Source organism: Lissotriton vulgaris, chromosome 6, assembly GCF_964263255.1.
Source record: "Lissotriton vulgaris chromosome 6, aLisVul1.2, whole genome shotgun sequence".
Lineage (NCBI taxonomy): Eukaryota > Metazoa > Chordata > Amphibia > Caudata > Salamandridae > Lissotriton > Lissotriton vulgaris.
This window is the reverse complement of record NC_141694.1, coordinates 1,524,932,248-1,524,951,975: the sequence shown is the minus strand read 5'-3', so window position 1 is coordinate 1,524,951,975 and position 19,728 is coordinate 1,524,932,248. Positions and strand designations below refer to the sequence as shown.

The 19,728-nt window shown below is 41.6% G+C and overlaps 1 protein-coding gene across 3 annotated transcripts in view; it reads right to left on the bottom strand.

Annotated features, from left to right (window-relative positions):
* PLCB1 (phospholipase C beta 1) overlaps positions 1 to 19,728 on the bottom strand; it is a 2,298,721-nt gene that overhangs the window by 1,218,998 nt on the left and 1,059,995 nt on the right. For all 3 annotated transcript variants that reach the window (XM_086927697.1, XM_086927698.1, XM_086927696.1), the window contains exon 5: positions 9,038 to 9,117. In XM_086927697.1, the coding sequence (XP_086783823.1) occupies positions 9,038 to 9,117 (80 nt within the window). The remainder of the gene's footprint in view (positions 1 to 9,037; positions 9,118 to 19,728) is intronic.

Sequence of the window (19,728 nt, the reverse complement as noted above, 5' to 3'; positions counted from 1 at the left end):
ACTTCCTACCCTATAACACCACACATTTTGCAACACACATCTAAATTTATATAAAACAGTACCTCCATAATTAATATACATATTTATCAAATAAACACATATTATTAATAAAAAAAGTATTGAAACATATAAAAATTAATTTACTCACCAAACATTACTCCTATAAATCCAAAATCCACACACTAAACAAAAGTAAACAATTACTATAAAAATGTATCAATTAATAAATGAATAATAATGAGAAAATAATTAATAATTAATAAAACTTAAAATACTTTCCACCCTGTACCACAACAAACACCACAACACACAAACAAACATAATTACACAATTTTGATAGCTAATTTTGCATTATTTAATTATCAATTATCAACAAATTAATAATTAATTGAAAATAGTTTACTTCCCACCCTTTACCACTATAAACCACACAACTCACATTTCAAATTAATTACAGACTTTCCATAATAAATGCTTAATTATTTAATTACCATTGATGAACAATGAATTATTAATTATTGTTGAATAAATTACTTGACACCCCATTCCCCTATAAACCCACAACCCACTCCCAAAGAAATTGACATAATTAACATAATTACCAATTAAAAATCATAAATAACAACTAATTATTAATAAATTAATTCCCACAATTAACACTACGAAATCTAAATTAAATAAATAGTAAAATATAAAAATTATTAAGGAATTTATTATAAATAAATTACTTCCAACTCTATTACCCTATAAACCCACAATCCACTCCTAAAAACAATAACACTATTATCATCATTATCAATTAATTCATTATTAAAAATTAACAACCAATTCATAATTAGTTATTAAAAAGTAATTACCACAATTAACACTATAACATCTAAATTAAATAAATACTAATAAATAAAAAATATGAATTAATTTCTCATAATAAATTACTTCCCATCCCATTCCCCTAAAAACTCACAACCCGCTACAGAACAAAAAAAACAGATTTATTTATTTATTTATTTTTGTCCTCATCCCACCAATAAGCTTCTACAGATCTTAAAAAGCTATCTTTCTCCAAATGGGCGCCCTATGGCTTACTGCGCGTGCTTAGGTCGACCCGACCAGCCCCGTTTGATGGAGGCTTGGTGTAATCATAGGACCATGGGGAAAAACCAGCAAAGATTATATTAATCTCACGTCTCTGCCCCAGCTCATAAGGGGATGCCAGATGTTTATAGAGCTATCCCCATTTCCGTCCTGGTCTAGGTGGGCTGTAGCAATTTATGCTTTAAGCCAATCTTCTCTTTTCGAGGGTTGGGGTTCTTTCCACTTCATATATATTTCTCTCAGGACGAGCAGCACCAAGTATAACAGCAGCCCGCTATGAATCTGTGCTAAATTTGTGGTAGATAAACCATCATTCCCAAAAAACACTAGTGATAAATTAACCTCGATGTTTACTTTAAAAATGTCGTAGAGAAAATCTCCCATCCCCTTCCAAAAAGTTCTTAATTCAAGGCACTCGTAGAAGATATGAATATCGTTGGGGTTGGTTGTCATTAACCTGGGACATTTAGGAGTAGGCAGCAGGGCAAACTTGTCTATCCTGGCAGGCGTGTAATAAAGTCAATTGGTGACAAAAATGTTATTCTTTTTTAAACTAGTTCGTTTAATGAATTTGTAGACTAATTTCAAAGAGGGTTCTTGTAAGTGTAAAATGTTAGGCTCAAAGGGGGATTGGTTTCAGACCGAAGATCGTGGTAGAAGTTCTAGGTCTTCTGCATCTAGAAACTTCTTATACCAGGTCGAGATTTCTTTCTTCATTGGCTGTACTGATTGAAAGAGAATCTCTAAATCCCAGTCTCCACTTATATCCCCCTTTTCTGCTTCAAACCAAGATTTAAGTTGTAAGTACTTAAACTTAGAAAAACCAGTGCCTATCTTAGCTCTTAATAGCTCCCAAGGGTGGATTCCTTCAATGTCCACCAAGTCAGACCAGGTGGTTATGCCTGCTCTCTTAATTGGTAAAGATTAGATAATAATGGGGTAACCCTGCGTCCCTCAGAACCTGGGTAAGTATCAATTAAACAACAAGTGGTTCTGTTGGGTAGAAAGTACGTTAGTTAATATTGCTCGTAGTGCATTTGTAATACTGAACGCAACCTCTAAAATACGCCTGTGGGGTAAAACACTTATCACTTTTTGCAAATAAGGACAAAAAATAATTGTTTGCTAGGTACTGTTTCTTTTATCAGAATTGATTCATTTGTAGATAAACATAGTAAAGAAAAACTGTCAACACAAGATATTTACATGGATGTAGGGTGCTTATGTGACAATAATGATCAGTGCTCAACAAGTGTACCGTACCTAGAAGGTGGTTATGGTTTCTATGTACAGGTGGGTGGAACACCAGATAATGCTTTTACTCCAGAGACTCCTATCTTCTGTTGTGTGGAATCCTAGTAGTTCTGGACCGGAAATTTCAATATCTCCTGTACCTGTAAATATCTTGGGGCAGATTTATGTTAACTGGCGCATCCCCAGGGATGCGCCAGTTAACATGCGCCACAGTGCGCCACTGCTCCGCCACCCATGGTGCGCCGCATTTATGATGCGGCGCACCATGGTGCAAGTTAGTGAAGATGCGTGACGCATCTCTCGGCGTACGGGCGGCGCATTGCAGGAGTCATGTCGCAAGTGCGACATGACTCCTGCAATGCACAGGAGCCACCTCTTCAATGCATGGTGCGTCACCCTTACGCCTGCTTCAAGCAGGCGTAAGGAATTGACGTAGAAAGTGACTGAGTGAAATCTCATAGATTTCACTCAGCCACTTTTAGGAGGCATTCCTGCGCAGGAACAACCCCCCTGCGCAGGAACGCCTCCTTATGGCGCAGGGCTTTCCAACGTGACGCATCTCCTAGATGCGTCACGTTGTAAATAGGGCGCATTGTTTGCGCCGCCGTTGCATCACATTAAGTGACGCAATTGCAGCGCAAGGAGGCGCAAGGGCCTCATACATCTGCCCCCTTGTGTTGACAGTTTTTGTCTACTGTGATTATCTACGAATGAATTAATTCTGATAAAAGAAACAGTACCTAGCAAAAATTAATTTTTTGTCCTTATTTACAAAAAGTGATAAGTGTTTTACCCCACAGGCGTATTTTAGAAGTTGCGTTCAGTATTACAAATGCACTACGAGCAACATTACCTAGCGTACTTTCTGCCCGACAGCTCCTAATTGGTACAGCCAAACGAACTTGAAGACAGAGTGGTGTCCCAGGGGAGTCCCATATGGGGGAAAGTTCTGAATAATATCCAATTCCCCAGCTACATCTCACTTCATACCAGGTTTCCAGGGCAGCCTTGAGGACCTTCAAACGCACTTGTTAAAAATACCTCGGGCCCCAAATGTATTTAAAAAGCCTTCTCCCCCTCCTCCGCCCTCCATCATGGCCATCTAGCCCAACAGCCTTCCCCATTAAGTCTCCGCTGGTTTAGAGTGTAGCATCCGGACACCTTTAAATTGGAATACGACAGAATACGATCTGATGTCTGGGAGAGCCAACCTCCCTTTAGTAAGCCTGTGTCTCAACTTCATCCATGATAACCTTACTCCTTTATCTCCCCAGATGAAGCTCCCAATCTTATTTTGAACCTTACGTATATACATATTGGGCAAAACCAAGGGATTTGCATTGAACAGGTAAGTCAGCTTGGGGAGAATAACCATCTTCACCAGGTTAACCTTCCAGTAAATTGTCAAGGGAAGATTCCTCCATCTAGCGAAGAGGCGATCAATTTCCTCAATGATTTTATTCAAATTGATCTGGAGAATTGTATCCAGTTCTTTAACAATATAAATACCCAAGTATTGTAACCCTCTACTAGAGGAGCCCATCCATTGATCGATGTTCCAACACATCACCACCGTTTTGGAGGAATTGGCTAGATAACCAGAGAAGCCAAATTCCTCCAGAAGGGCTTCAACCCGCGGAATAGTCACCATGGATCACTGGTGTATAGCATTATATTGTCTGTATACAGGGCTAGTTTACATTGATAACCCTGGGATTTGAAGGGGTAAATTGAGTTATCCAATATAATGGCTTGCGCCGATGGCTCAATATAGAAATTAAACAACAGGGGTGAGATAGGACACCCCTGGCTTGTTCCCCTTTGGATATTTAAACTGAAGGTAAGCATACCATTCAACAGAATATTTGCAGAGGATCCCTGATAACATTTCCTCAGACTTTGAATGAATATAGGGCAAAAACCACTTGCCCCTAATACCTCCTAAAGGTAAACCCAGCAGACCCTATCAAATGCCTTGGCCACGTCCAAAGCAACTACTGCCGAAGGAACTGATCTTACTACGGCCAAGTCAATGTTGCCTACCATCAATTGCGTCTGCTCCTGGATATATCTCCCGGTTACAAAGCCCTTCTGATCAATGTTAACCAGGTTAGGGACTAGTTTAGCCAAACTCCATGCCAGAATACCCATAAAGATCTTATAATCGGCATTCAGCAGGGAGATGGGATGATAAGAGTCAGCTTTTAACAGGTCCTTTCTGGGGTTTAATATCAGCACGATGGTTGCTTACTTCCAGGAGCTAGGGGCCTGGCCTGTTGAGCTGTATACTGAATTAAACAAGGTACCCAGTACTGGGGTCAATTCATCTGATAGGAGTTTATAAACTTCATTTGGCAGTGCGTCGGTTCCTGATGCTTTATTATTTTTTATTTATTTATCTGGCTTTTGATCTCTTCTAAAGTTATGGGGGCATCATGGAGATCACAAATGGCTTCAGTTAATGTTGACAGAGATTTACCCCTCAACCAAGTTTGTATTTGGTCTAGAGAGGGGGCTAAGTTCTCTTTATAGAGGTCTGATAAAAAAGAGAGGAGACAGGTCTGCAAGTCTTCTATACTACTAGATTCATCCCCATTGTTATTTATTATAAGCTCATTTATGTTTTTTTTGAGCTGTCAACTCTAGCCTTCCAGGCCAATCGGGCACCAGCCTCCACCTCGTACTCAAAGTTTTGAATGTTCTTAGTGAGCCATTGTGCCTTGCACTTCTGGTCCAATTTCACCCTATTCTCCGACCTTGCCCCCTCTGGATCTCCCTGGACTGTTGCCAACCTTCCCGGACTCCCGTAACTGAGTCGATTCCTCTAAGCTTCTCATTGGAGGCATCTTCAAGTTCTTGATGCTGTGTAGCTCCCGAGCTTCAGCTCGATTCTTAGGGTAGATAAGGCCATGCAGCCTGCCCCTCAGATTAGCCTTAAAGGCATCCCAGACAAAATCCATGGTTGTGGAACTAATATTTAATAAAAAATGTTCTAAGGAGGATGATTTATTAGCTGGAATAGTTTTGGGGTCCAACAGCTTTGCTCTGTTAAACGTGCATCTGGTTTATAACGTTTTACTCTTCCTAAGATATAAATATAATATTGGAGCATGATCAGAATGGGGACTAGGCAAGACTGAAACCCCAGTCAGGCTATCCAGGTCATACCTATTAGTTAAAATGTAGTCAATCCTGGATGAGTGGCGATACTTTTTACTATAAAACGTGAACCCCTGAATGTCTCCCTTCTTTGCCCTCCAGACATCTGCCAGATCCAAGCCATGCAACAAAATTGAATAAAATTAAAATTAATCCCTACTAAAAATTTGACACATATATTTAAAAACAAAAGCAATACTTATTTATAAAAATTAGATCACATACTTTTAAAATACATACTACAATACATAACACTAATATAAAAAATGATATTTTAAAGAACAATATTTTTGCAAACGATATTACTGACTTCGATATTCAAATTTTTTTTATTTCTTACCCTAAAGTCGATATTCTGGACCACGATATTCTTGCTGTCAATATTCCTGTATCACAATATGTGTAACTCAATATTTTGGTATATCGATATTAAAAACTTGATATTCTGTCTGTGCACCGCCACTACACTGTATGCTACTCCACTTAACGTTATTTCACTATACGCCAATATACTTTAATATACTCCACTATATGCCACTGCACTGTACAGCACTACACAATACACCAATCTACCCTACACTATTCCACTATATGCAACTCCACTGTGTGGCCCTCCACTTTATGCTATACCACTCTATGCCAATGCGTTGTACTGCACGCCACTGTACGCCACTCTAATATACGATTATCTACTGTAGACCACTCCACTGTACGCCACTGCAATCTACGTTACTTTATTCTACCCCTCTACACTCTGTGACACTCCACTCTATCCCATTCCACTCTATGCCACTCCAGTCTATGCCAATGCACTCTATGCTAGTACTCTCTATGCTACTCTACTCTTTGCTATTACATTATACGCAACTCATTCTCACATCTACAGTTTTCGCTATTCCACTGTATGCCACTACATTCTACACCTTTCTACTCTACACCACTCCACTAAATGCTATTCCACTCTACACTACTACACTCTATAACACACCACTACACTCTACAACATTACACTCTACGCTTTTGTACTGTATGCCATTACACTGTACCTCACTCCACTGTACACCACTCCACTATGCCACTGCAATTCCACTGTACGCTATTATAATGTGCCACACTATGGTCTATGCCACTCCACTTTTCCCCCACTTGACTGTAGGCTATTCTACTGAACACCGTTCCACTCTACAACACTCCACTCTACTCTATTTCACTGTACACCACCACAATATACAAGATTCCACCGTATTGCACTGCACTGTACATCACTCCACTTTATGCCACTCCACTCTGTGCTATTCCACTGTACACAATTCCACAGTACCACATTCACCTGTACTCCGCTCCGCCTTACTCCATTTTATGGCACTATACTTTACAACAGAACACTTTACAACACTCTCCTCTACTGTACCACACTCTGCCTATTAACACTTCACTAAAGTGCAGTAAACTCTCTGATTTCCCATTTTTTTCATCACAAATAAAAAGAAAATCAAATTTAAGGAATAAAATAAAGGTTAAACCTTTGTTATAGTTAGTAAAACGTGTTTTGTTCTTTCGTTACAAACCAATCTTAAAATACACAAACATTGGAAATTAAAATGTATGGACCACTTTTAAAGGTATATTACAATACGGGGCAGATGTATCAAGATACCATTTTGCACTTCTCAAATAGCGATTGTTAAGGAATCGCTATTTGAGAAGTGCAAAATGGTATGTATGTAGAATTTCGCTATTTATTAGCGATTCCTTAGAATTCCTTAATTGCGATTAGCAAATTGCTAATCGCAATTAAGGAATAATTTCCCATTCATTTCTATGGGCCAGGAGGCCCATAGGAATGAATGTAAAATTATACTCAATTTGCGATTAGCAATTAGCTAATCGCAAATTGAGAATAATTTCAAGGGTGCAAGGGTGTCTTAAGGACACCCTGCTGCACCCCTGAATTTGATATGTGTACGCATATGGCGCATATACATGCCCTAAGGGCATGTATGAGCGTCATATGGCACCTTTAGAATTTAAAAAAAGTGCTTTTTGAAAAGAATTTGCAAGTTACCACCAACTACAAGTTGATGGTAATTTGCGAATTCTTCGTCAAAAATCGCAACACTGAAATGCTTGATACATTTCAAATCTCAAATCGCAATTTGCTATTTCTTAAAAGCCTCGCAATATTAAGGAATCACTAAATTAGCGATTCCTTAATATTGCGAGGCTTTTTGCATGATACATTCCAAATCCCGTTTTTTTTGTCGCAAACGCTGCTATTTTCCGAATCGCAGCGTTTGCGACAAAAAAAACGGATGATACATCTGCCTACTCTTTAGCTTCAATCTCAGTTTAAAGTACATAAAAATGTACATTTCTAAACTCAGACCTATAGCTTTAATTTATGATTTACGGAATGCCATCAAATTATTATAATTTACACACCCTCATACACAATGTATTTATCTCGGTAGCCACAGTACATTAACTATATCTCACCCCTGTACTATGCACTGTGTTCTCACACTAGATATGATTTGCGATGTCATAATTATTATTGTATATAATATTTCACATCGTATGGCTGATACAATATAACATGGTATAAGCAGGGCATGGAAAAGGTGCGAGTTATAGATAATTTGTCCTCCCGTGTGCAAAGAAAATGTGAGGAAACTTGTTTCAGGTCCTCCTTGACCCAGAACACAAGCAATTAGGGCTGTTTTTGTCCTGATTGGATGTCATCAGTTAGGGGCAGTTTGGTTCCAGTGACACAGTGTGGGAGGGCCCCATGTCTGAGTATTTATTCGGATGAGAGAGGACCTGATTTGAAAGTTCAGGCTGGACTGTTCCCATTGAAGCAGGGTCAAGGCTGGTTTGCATATGGCTGAGAAAATAGTTTTTAAAAAAGTTTTAAAATGTGTCTCATTTTATTGAATTAAAGAGACTAATAGTTTTCCCTTTATTTTTTATGCCCACATAAATATTATTCTCAATAGCCCACTGCAATATTTGGCAACAATAAATAATAATTCCAACAAGCTAATTTGTGTAAATTAAACGTCAAGAATGACCACAAACACAAGACCAGATTTGGTAAATCACACAAACAAAGTAATGAATTCTTGTGTTATGGAGGGCCCACAAGAATACTGGAAATGTCAGAAGACATCGGGTGTGGCAATGACCAGCACTTACGCACATGACAAAATTATTGAAAAATGTTTTTGAACGGTAGCCGAGACTTTGACCACAACGATGCACTTCCTGGCTACTGTGCATGTATCTAGGAAATGCTCGTCCTGCCAATTTTCTTTTAGCCTTCCAGTAATGTGTTTTGTTTTTCTCTTTTTATATCACAATGATAACAGAAGCGTGCGTTTTCTTTGACTTTAGAGGAAGAGTCGTGTTTATAAAACTGACAAGCCGGTAACCCCTGAACAATAGCTGGCGAGAACACTGACAAAAAGCAAAGGAAATTCTCTAAGGAACACCCCCAGAGGTAAACACCGGAGACACCGTGGCTACTTACGCTTTTTCCAGACATGCATCCCTCGACATGTTCTGTGCCAGCAGGTTTGTCGCAAGATTGAAAATCTCATCTGCCCATTCCTGAGGGGACAGAAAGAAAGGCGCAACTTAGATGAAGGCAACATATTTCACACGTATTATTTCATTAATACATTGTTTAATCGCATAATTTCTTCAATTCTAGATGAGTGTGTTCATTTAACCTAAGACGTGTGATATAAACCTGCACTGTAACGTTTTATCTACTAGGATTCCTACGAAGCAAAATGTCAGTTCCAACTTTTAGTGCATCAGGTTTAGTGGACACTATGATCCATATCTAACTTTATTTGAGGCACATTAGCAAACTGGCTGGACATTTTTGGAAATTAATTGATACTTCCGAAAACACTTACTTTGGCAAATGAAGCATTGAAAAGTGTAGATTTGTAAACTCAGTGTTTATAAGTGCTTTGTGTACAGATTGTTGAGTCCCCTTGTTCGCCAATCTAACACATACCATGTTTATTTGTTATGAGCTCGTTTACCCATAGGCATCTTGGCGTTGAATAACAGATTTTTATTGTTACCCCACGGCACTCGTTTTTATCGACCTCAGACGGATGAAAGGCTATGTGAACCCGCTGGGATTTGGACCTGTGCCCAAGAGGTCGGACACTGGCCCATTGCAGAGGACGCATTAGTTCACGGAGCCACCAGACACAGAGTATTTTTTTGTCTGGTAAGACGGGCAGAGTATCACTGCGACTGCTCCCTAATGAACTCTGGAACTTGAAACAATGAAAGTCACAGTGCTACGCTAAAAACTTGGATGGAAAAAGCGTGAGGCAGGAAAAGTCCCTCTCTTGGTGCCAGAGCTCAAACTTATGGCACGGATTTAAATTAAGGGCCCATTCTAGTAGCTAAAGCGAGAAATTCTCAATCTTTTTTAGGTGTCACGTTCAGAGAGTATTTGTTCTCTGGCGAGAGCTCTTGTCATCAAACATCACAACCCACATATCACACAGCACACGAAGGAGATCCTTGGGTATCCTCTTCAAGTCACGGGCTACTGAGGTTCAACGGGCTTTAGGCACTGGCTGATAGGGTTGTCCATCAGTTTTGGTATCAACGCACAATCCCCTAGATTCATCAAAGTCCCGTTTTGCGAGTCCTTAATAGCGATTATTAAGGAATCGCTATTAAGGACTTGCAAAACGGGATTCATGTAGGAATCGCTAAATAAGTTGCGATTCCTACACATTCCTTATTTGCGATTAGCAAATTTGCTAATCGCAAATAAGGAATAACTCCCCATTCCTATGGGCCTTTAGGCCCATAGGAATGAATGGGGAATAAGGATGTGATTTCAAGGGTGCTAGGGGTGTCCAAAGGACACCCTGTAGCACCCCTGAAATGTAATCTACATTGGTGTTGCGCACACACATGTCCAAAGGACATGTGTGTGTGCAACATGCAGCTTAGAAAAATGCATTTAAAAGCATTTTTCTAAGTTTTCGCTATTTACCACGAGGTTTGACCTCGCGGTAAATAGCGGCCCAAAATTGAGATTTCGCATTTTAAAAATGGTTAATGAATTGCATTTAAGGAATCTCAAATAGAGATTCCTTAAATGTAATTCCTCGCAATTTAGCAAATTCGCAATTACCAATTTTTGCATTTGGGATGATGAATCCCAAATGCAAAAATTGCGCTCGCAAAGGGCCAGATTCTCAGAATCTGGCCCTTTGCGGGCCGATTTTTCAATGATGAATCTACCTGAATATTTTGTAGCTGTGAACAAGTCCAAACAGGCTGGCATTGGTGCCTAGCTTTTTACATTTGAATATTTGTTTTTTCATCTCACTAACCTCCGCCTCCATTACCCAGCACCTCCTCTGTTCATCCTGTTTTTCGCCATCCATCCCCATCTTGCTCCGTGTTTTTTCTTTCAATATTCTTTTTCCCAACAGCTCAGCAGTGCAAATTGTCAATTTACCTTTAGGTGTTCTGCACATTTCTTTTAGTTTACTGTTCTCAGGTTGCTATTAGTCATGTTGGAACTGTAAAGTAAAAGAAATAAGCTTTGGCACAGCCAATAGGTCTCACCTTTGGGACCTTAAGTGTTTAGCCATGCAGCACATTTTCCCTACTCACATGATCACCCACTCCAACAACGCATAGCACACTGGGACCAGTAGGACCTTCTAAAACCAAAAAAAGAATAGCCAGAGACAAGAAGTCTATGGTGGTGTGAACGGATTTAATAGTTCTCCATTTGTTCCCCCCCAAAATTGTGCTAGTATAAAAAAAAGAAAAATGACAATATGGTTAAACAAAGAAAAACATCCACAAAAAACAAAAAGCATGCTTTTTGTTTATTTTCTAACAATAGTAAAAATAGTAAGAACTCTCCACTTGCCGCACAGCCGGATACGTATTAGAAAGAAAGCCTATAATTCGTGAAAGTTTGAATAAATAATGTCAAGGGGTTTTATTTTAGTAAACACCATGTTAAAAAAAGAATTATACGAGCAACTGCTCCTGATTTGACTAGTGCTTTATACACTGTGCACCACTGTAACAGCACTACTGGCTTTGTGACTAGTTGTAAATTGCAGAAGATAAATATTCAACAACCACAAATGCATTGCATATAATATGAAAAATGCGTCCGTTGTTATGTGAGAGGGTGGGGCGTAAGGCTAGAGGTTCCGCCTTTAGAACCGAGGAAGTAGCTTCGAGCCTGACTTCGGCTCAGCATTATAGGAGCCGAGTACACAATCACTTATTGCCAGGACACAAGTCCTAAAACTAGCAGCGTTCAAGAGCAAGCAGCAACTAGGGAAATGGTTGAGAATGGAGGAGGGGTGGGGCGATGAAAGGCTCGGACTTGACAACAAGTATTTAACAGGGGGAGGGGAGTGATTGGGGGACGAGAGAGAAACCAGCTTGAATCCAGTGGCACCACGAGCACAGGACCCACGTCTGGGAGAACCAAACACACTTAGGGTGACAAAGGCAAAAGGAACAAATGATGGATGGAATGCTAAACAATGAAACATTTGCCCCCAGTCACAAAGATAATGGTTTAATTCATTGTTCTTTTTCTCACCACGCAACCGCAGTTTGGACCCAGTCATTTGCAAATCTATCTGTACAGCTGTGAACAACCTTCATAAACTTTCACATCAAATGATAATTCCAATTGGTATGTGTGAATACTTTTCTAACCCACTGACACTCACAGTGAGAAACTTGCACTACCCTCAACCTTCGTCCAGAATTCTCACTTGTGCCCCATCACGAGCACCCACCCACAACCTCAACTCAACAGATACCTAGAGGCAACCTAATTCACAATATGTGCTATTTAAGAGCCATACAATGCATGAAAAAACATGACAAACCCACAATATTTGGGGAAGGCAAGAAGAAATAAAACTTGTGAAATTTAAACAAGGACTGCATTGGTGACTTGGATTACAATCATTGTTAAGCGCAGGCGTGCTAGCGGGTTTTACCGCTGCGCGCTGAAATAAAAAAAAACCTGCGTTACGTGACAAAGCCAGCTCGTCATGCGCGCAGCGCAGGTAACGCCCATGACGAGCTGGCTTTGTCACCAGCATCGAAGGGGCTAAGAATCAATCAGGGTCTTTGCCTGTGAAGTTGAGGACATGAATGTAGGTTCGATAGGGACCAATTTCCTACTCAGTTTTTAATTACTACCAGTTAAGAGCACTAGCGAGACGTACTCCACTTAAAGCACTTGATGTCCACTCACTCAGACCCTCCAAGAGAATTCTCCTCTAGGTCTCAGAAATTTCAAGTTCAGCCAGGCCTCTGAGACTCCCATTCACCCAATTTGATAAAACACTTGATCACAGCAGACACATTGGCAGAGCTACTGAAATTGTACAATTATGTAGCCCCGGCGATTTTTGCACAATTTTAGATTTGACACATTTGCCACATACTCCATCATCTGTTACATAATCTGAAGATTTTAACAAAAAAATGTTTCTAGCTCAAGTGTTTCAAAAGTTACTAAAAATACAGTGACACTTGCAGTGGAAGGCCCCCTTGCAAAGGTTGAAGGGTCACATTTCTGTAGCTTATTTGGTGTTAAACTAGTACTAAAGAGGTGCAACTAATTCTCTGAGTGTTAAGTTTACAAATTAAATAATGAAGTAATACTATCATAAAATGTGCCTCAGAATGCCGCACAATTTACTGTTTTGTGTTGCATAATTTACTCTACCCTGTTGCATAATTTGGCCCTCGCCTGCCAAGCGATTCCAGCAGGCGTGGCCGGTAGGGGGAGTACCGGCCGGGCAGCGACGTGGGGAGGGGGAGTGGCAGGGTGGGGGGGTAGTAATGTATGGATTATGGACCTTAACAGGTAAGTAAACATATAAATTAATAAAATAAATTTTGTTGCGCGCACTGCATCGCATTTGGTAATGCAGGGCGCGCAACAAAATTTGTTTTATTTGTTTATATGTTTACTTACCTGTTAAGGTCCGTAATCCATACATTACTACCCCCCACCCTGCCTCTCCCCCTCCCCACATCACCGCCCGGCCGGTACTCCCACTACCGCCCGTGGCTGGATTCCGGTGGCCCTGCTCACTGACAACCGGGTCCTGCACAAGCTGTCCATTCTCCCGTTGCTCAGGTTTACCCATCACCTGTGCCTCCCTCCTACGCCGCACCCGGACTCGGCATTGCACGTGGTATCAAAGGGAGTGCACTCAGCTCATATCCACCGCCCTAATACTGACATTCACATTACTGACCTGGGCACTCACTCACTCGGTAGGGAGGAAAACTTGGACTGACTGAAAAAACATTGTTTACACTTTTACCGTAAAGTTGCCGGTGCTACTTTAGCAGACCTGCCAGGCTTTAAGAAAGCTGTCAGATGGTCACGTTTCAAGCTCCAGAAAACACAGAACTAAACTTTTAAAGTATATCCGAATGCACGCCTCTTAGGGCTAGCAGCACACGTCTACCTCTTGGAGCTAGTAGCACGCGGCCTATGTATATATTGGCAGGGCACTGGTCAATAGTTTAATAAATAGGACTGAGCTGCAGCCCATAACGCGTGTGACACTCACACTTGCGGGCGCGTACACAAGCAGCAGGTGTGCCACCCACCAAGCTGCCTCTGTACCTACGCGGTTGAATATTCAGTACCTGGCTAACTATGCAGCAATGTCCGTGGTGAGTTAGAAGAAAATTCGAGGAGTGGTTTCCTTGGTAAAAGGCAAGCCGTGTAGAGCAGGTGGTGGGGCCGCACTGCCTCCTTGGTACTAAAACGGATGTATGGCACAGCGAGCTGAGAGCTTGCACTGCCTGCCGTCCACCGCACTGCTTCCGCTGCCGTGCCCACCAACATGTTCTCAGACAAAGTGGTCCTGGTTCTGGGAGGGGCTGACACTGTGGGATCTGGGATTGTGAAATCGCTGCTGGACAAAGGTAATGAGACTTCTTTTACGCCACGGCTGTCAGATGTTTGCAAAATAGCCCAGTAGGTTGTGCGCCTGCTCCTAAAACCAGTGTGTGCCCCAGTAGAAATTTGAGTCAACCATCTGTGAATGAATGAATTTTCTTGCACATCGCTTGCTGTGGACTGAACCGCCACTTTTTTGGTTGCTAAAGGGACTAAGGTAAGGTGAGATAGAGCGATTTGTCCAGGAGCACACAATATGTTCAAATGGAGAAGCTGAGATTCAGCTGCTGTTTATCATGTCTCTCAGAGCTCTAGTGTTTTCGACTGGATCCAACCGTGACTTGGGTTATAGACTTATTACCAGAACAACATATGAGCAACGGATGAACTATAAAACTGCAGCATTAGTTAAACGGAAGCACTGCCTAACAGCTGTGGAATCAAATTGAGGAAAAATTGCAAGTGCTGACATCAGAAGTTGGCTCCAAGCACTCAATGCAAACAATTAACTGATACGCTCATCTTGCTGCTGCTCGGTGCCCCCTTCCCCTAGCTGCGGCGGTTTTTTTTCCCAGCGTCCTCCTCCTTCCTCCTTTCCTAGCCACTGGTTCCTATTTGCTGAAAGGCATGGTGGCATTGGTTTAAAGTCTGCCGTTTTGGGACAGATTCTCGGCTGTCCTGCAGTTCCCCCGGGGCACTAGCAGTCATCCACTTCTGTCATTACAGCTGATTGCAGCAAAAAGACAGAAGTGGATGCCTGGGGGACGGACATAAAAAAATAAGCACTCTGCGCCTTGCGCTGGCAGCAGGGGGAAGGCAGAGAGGAGGGGGCCTGCGCCTGCTTCCCTTAAGGGAACGAGTGATACCGCTAACACCATATGTTTGCAAGTTAATTACAAACATATGGTGTCAGCGCTCAAGCCTGCAAGGAAATAGCCACACGTGCACGCGTTGCCATTGAAGGCAATGGAACGCGTGCACTGTTGTGGCTTAACAAGGGGACCGATGGCTAAAGGTCTCCTCATATGCAGCACATGCGCGCTGCGTAGGCAAGACCTAAAAACTAAATGGCGACCCATATGCGCATACCTTTCACATTCAGTTCTGTTAACAGAAGTGGAAAAAAAGGGAACAGGATTGATGGGTGTGCACTATGCTTATCATGGATTAATTTAATTTTTCATTTTTTCTCTCTCCTAGGCATGCCTCAGGCTGGCAGTTTTCCAGGCAGAAGCATGGATGGTGTTCTCACCTCTGTTTTTGAAGACTCTTAGTTAGGGGGCTTGGGAGTGTCTTCCTATTTATGCCACTGGACATTTCTTTTCTGCAAAGGGGCAAATATGTATTTTTAATGATCAGAATGTATGTCGATTCTGTTGCTGTTTTTATATTTAAAAGGATATCTTTTATTATGTCAAGGGGACAAAAGATCTATAAGGGCAGCCGCAAACTAGGAAGGCCAAGGAAAGTGACATACATTTTTTTAAAAGGACACTCTGACTGTAGTGATCTTCATTTGTTTGAATCTAGACTAGCTATACAACGGTTTTCATCCACTTGGAGTATTTTTAATTCTCACACTCAGAATTCTAAAGGTTTCTGTCAGATCAATAGAACCCCACAGATATAAGTCCTGCTCCAACCTTTGAAATGAATTAGGCCATTTACAAATCACTAGGATTGCAAGGATTTGCCAACTAAGATTTATATAACCATCCTAGAGACGTGAATATCAAAAATCCTCTGCAAATAAAGTATCTAACATGGATTCCCTGGAAGACTTTAGTGCTCCAGCCACGTGTGATGGCGTCGACAAAGACTTTGGTCTATCTAAGGTATTTTTCAAGCTATGTTTTTCATTTATTGAGTGGATCTTTGTTCCTGTTTGGTCGATAACAGTTTTAATTTGAAATGAGATTCTAAGTGGAGCGGTTGCACAGCACTCACCATTCTCTGGTGTGGAAATCCCACAGTGTTTACTGGGGACACACACTCCAGTTCATACCTGTATGGGTTCACATTCCAAAGGAGCCTACAAGGGATCAACAATTGATCCCTGGGAATACCAGGAACTTTTTTTTTTCCAGTGCTCCCTGTATATGTAAACCAGGTATGGTATTTTTACCTAGGAATGCCAGGCCATTCATAACGGGGCCCTACATATCAGGTGTAATCATTTTTATAGAATAGTGTTCTATTGTTGCCAAAATGAGTTAAAAAGTTAAAATAGAAAAAAGATCACAGTCAAGCCAACAGACTCTTACTGCACTCAAAGGATTTTGTTAAAAATCCAGTAAGTTATGCATATGTTTGTGTATTACTCAAAATTGTCTTTATTTCATAAACATTCTGTGTAATGTACACCTTACATCACCTTACATAGCACACCAGCCCACTTTCAGCCTAATCACGAAAATGATTCTTGATGTCCAATGTTAAAACCCTGCATAATTAGCTGTCTTCTCTTTTTATAGAGCACTTCAAGTCTTTGTAAGCTTTCATCGTTGTGACTGGGGTAGGGAGCAAGGACGTTTCATAGGTGCAGTGGGCAAAGTGATTCAGTAGAGATGAATGGACATAATGTAGAGGTTGCCAGGGTACGCAGCCACGACCTCTGGCTTTTCCCTGATAACACAAAGCAGTACTTTTGCAACCCTTGGCCTCAGAGGTTGCTAAATCAGTCCCAAAACACAGGGGAGAAGGCGCACTCCATGTTTACAGTTAATTTTTCATTATACAGATAGTGAATAAAATTGAATTATTCACTATTGGTGTAATTAAAAATAGAGCACCATTTGCTGGAACAGGGCCTTCTGTGCCAGCTGATGTAAATAAAAACTGATTTTAAAAGAAATATGTGTGCATGTTTGCAGGTGAGAGTGTATTTATACAAGAGAGTGTGAATATGTGGGCATGTGATGTATTTGCCTGTGAGTGATGAGGTTCCGTGACGACTTGAACCCGTGTTTTCAAGTTTGTCGGAAATACATAAAAATGGTATCAGTGAACCGCAAATGATCCATTTAGTATATCCTAGTGTTTCCGCTACGCTACGAGCAAGAGCACTCCTTCCACTGACACATTTCTGATATACACACGGCATCCATCTTAAGATCGTGGCCGCCATTTTGTGTTTCCTTGCCCTCACATATGCAATAGCCTCTGATCACTTCATTCACTTCACTTTGATTAAGGACACGTAGCCTTAGCCGGAGATTCACCTCTCACATGACACGTGCACCTTAAACCAGATCACGCTGAAGCTGCATGACTCGACAAAGGCTGCCTCCTCTACCCGAGGCCAGCCCACCTGAACTGGTCTTCGTGTCCATTGTACCTGATCATGATTAGGCGGCCGAAGCCGGTAGCCTTGCCCATTTACAACCTACAAACATCTCTTATCCCGCTTTTCTATCTTCTGCACCTGGCTCTGCTCCTTTCCTTCTGGGCCTTTATTAGGGGGAGGTAACGAACTTTATGATGAGGCGGTCCGGCTCTTGAATGCAATATTGACAAGGGATTGTGATGGACTGGTGGGAACCCCTCTTCGCGATGTTTGGTATCAGATATTATCGACAGTTCCTGTGTAACGCCAAATATTTATTGTTTAGAGACACAAAAGGTTTGGGAATGTACCGACATGTGAAATATTTGCCTAGAGCACAATTTTTGGTATATAAGGAGCAACCCTCAATGTACAAATCGAACAGGCTCCTGGGTACTGACCGTGTGTAGTATCTATGACTTCTGTGTCCCTGCAGTAATAAACCTTTGGTCTTTGACGCCACCATCGAGAAGCCCGTGTTTCTGTTCATTTGTGCACCAAGGCAGGTGGGACTCCGGGGTCTTTGGGTGTTGTACCCTGACACCTCTGGACGGAACCAAAAAGTCCAGAACTCCAATTGGCGCCCAACGTGGGGCGACGTCATTCGGTACCGGTCCAAAAGCCTGAAGAGTTCGAGAAGCTTCGTGTGAAGATTCCTGAGGGAGGCGCCCCACTTCATCGATCCCGGCATATCGCAAAAGTGGCCCTGAAGTTCTCTTCCACGAGGGTTCCCGTTCAAGACGGCTGCAGTGGGCCGTTGCCTTGACCGTCGCCCTGTCTTGGACCCGAAGTGGTGCAGTCCTTAGTACGGCGAAACGTGACGGGTTTCTCCTTGGTGACGTCTTCAGTGACTCAGTTAAGTATTTAGTGATAGCTAGTTGGTTACTTTTGTGAGGATTGTTAAAAATCCTTGATCGGTTCTTGGTTTGGTTTGGTTTTGTAAGATTATCTTTGGTTGTTCTAATTACGATAATCTACTTGGTTCAGTTTTGGGTATCGATACATCAGTTCGTTTTTGGTAGGCCTAAGTTCTTGGTTCAAGTGCACAAAATTGTTCCGTGTTTGTTTGTCTTGTGTTCCGGACTGAAAATGGTAAGTCGGAAAATGTTGTCTTGTTTTAGTTGCAACAGTGACTCACAATTAGAGGACTCTTGTCTGGTTCCTCCGATTGGGACTCCCCTTTATGATTTATACTGTAAGTATGGTGTGGGTCCTATAACTTATAATGAGATATGGGTTCGTTATTGTAAGAAGGATGGTGTCCTTAGTTGGCCACTGCATGGTAGTTTTGAACAAGAGATTCTCGACAACTTAGAAGCGAAATTGTTTAGGAAGAAAGCCCGGCCGGCAATGTTTGACTCTTTTCGTTACTGGCGAAAAGAATCCAAACAGAGAGAAATGAAAAGGTTGAAGAAAGAGCAAAAAGAGCAAGAAGAGTTAACTCTAGAGCAAGCGACTAAACAGTTGCAGGCTGACGAGTGTGAGAAAGCCATAGATGTAGCCATTAGAGAGCATAACTTAGCGATTGACAAATGCTATCCTGCCTTGCCATCGAAAATGGCTAAGATACTGGAGGATTCTGAAAACGATCCTCTGCTATCTTATCTGTTACGGTCGCCTCCACCGTACGCACAAGGTGCTACGGCTCCACTGATCCCGAATGTTCAATTGCCGGTTGCTGGACAACCTGGTGTCCTTGTTCTTCAGAATCAAGTTCCTATACCTCCTGTGGTGAATGTAAATGTTCCTACAGCTCCTCCTCTTCCCGCACTGCCCGCTCCTATACCTACCACTGTACCTATTGGTCCTCAAACTATTTTCCTCGATACTCCTACTGTTTCGTCATCTATTCCTACCTCTACTGCATTCTCTATGTCTGCGAGTGTACTAACTCCACTTTCTGTTCGTCGAAGAATCACTGATTCTGTTACTA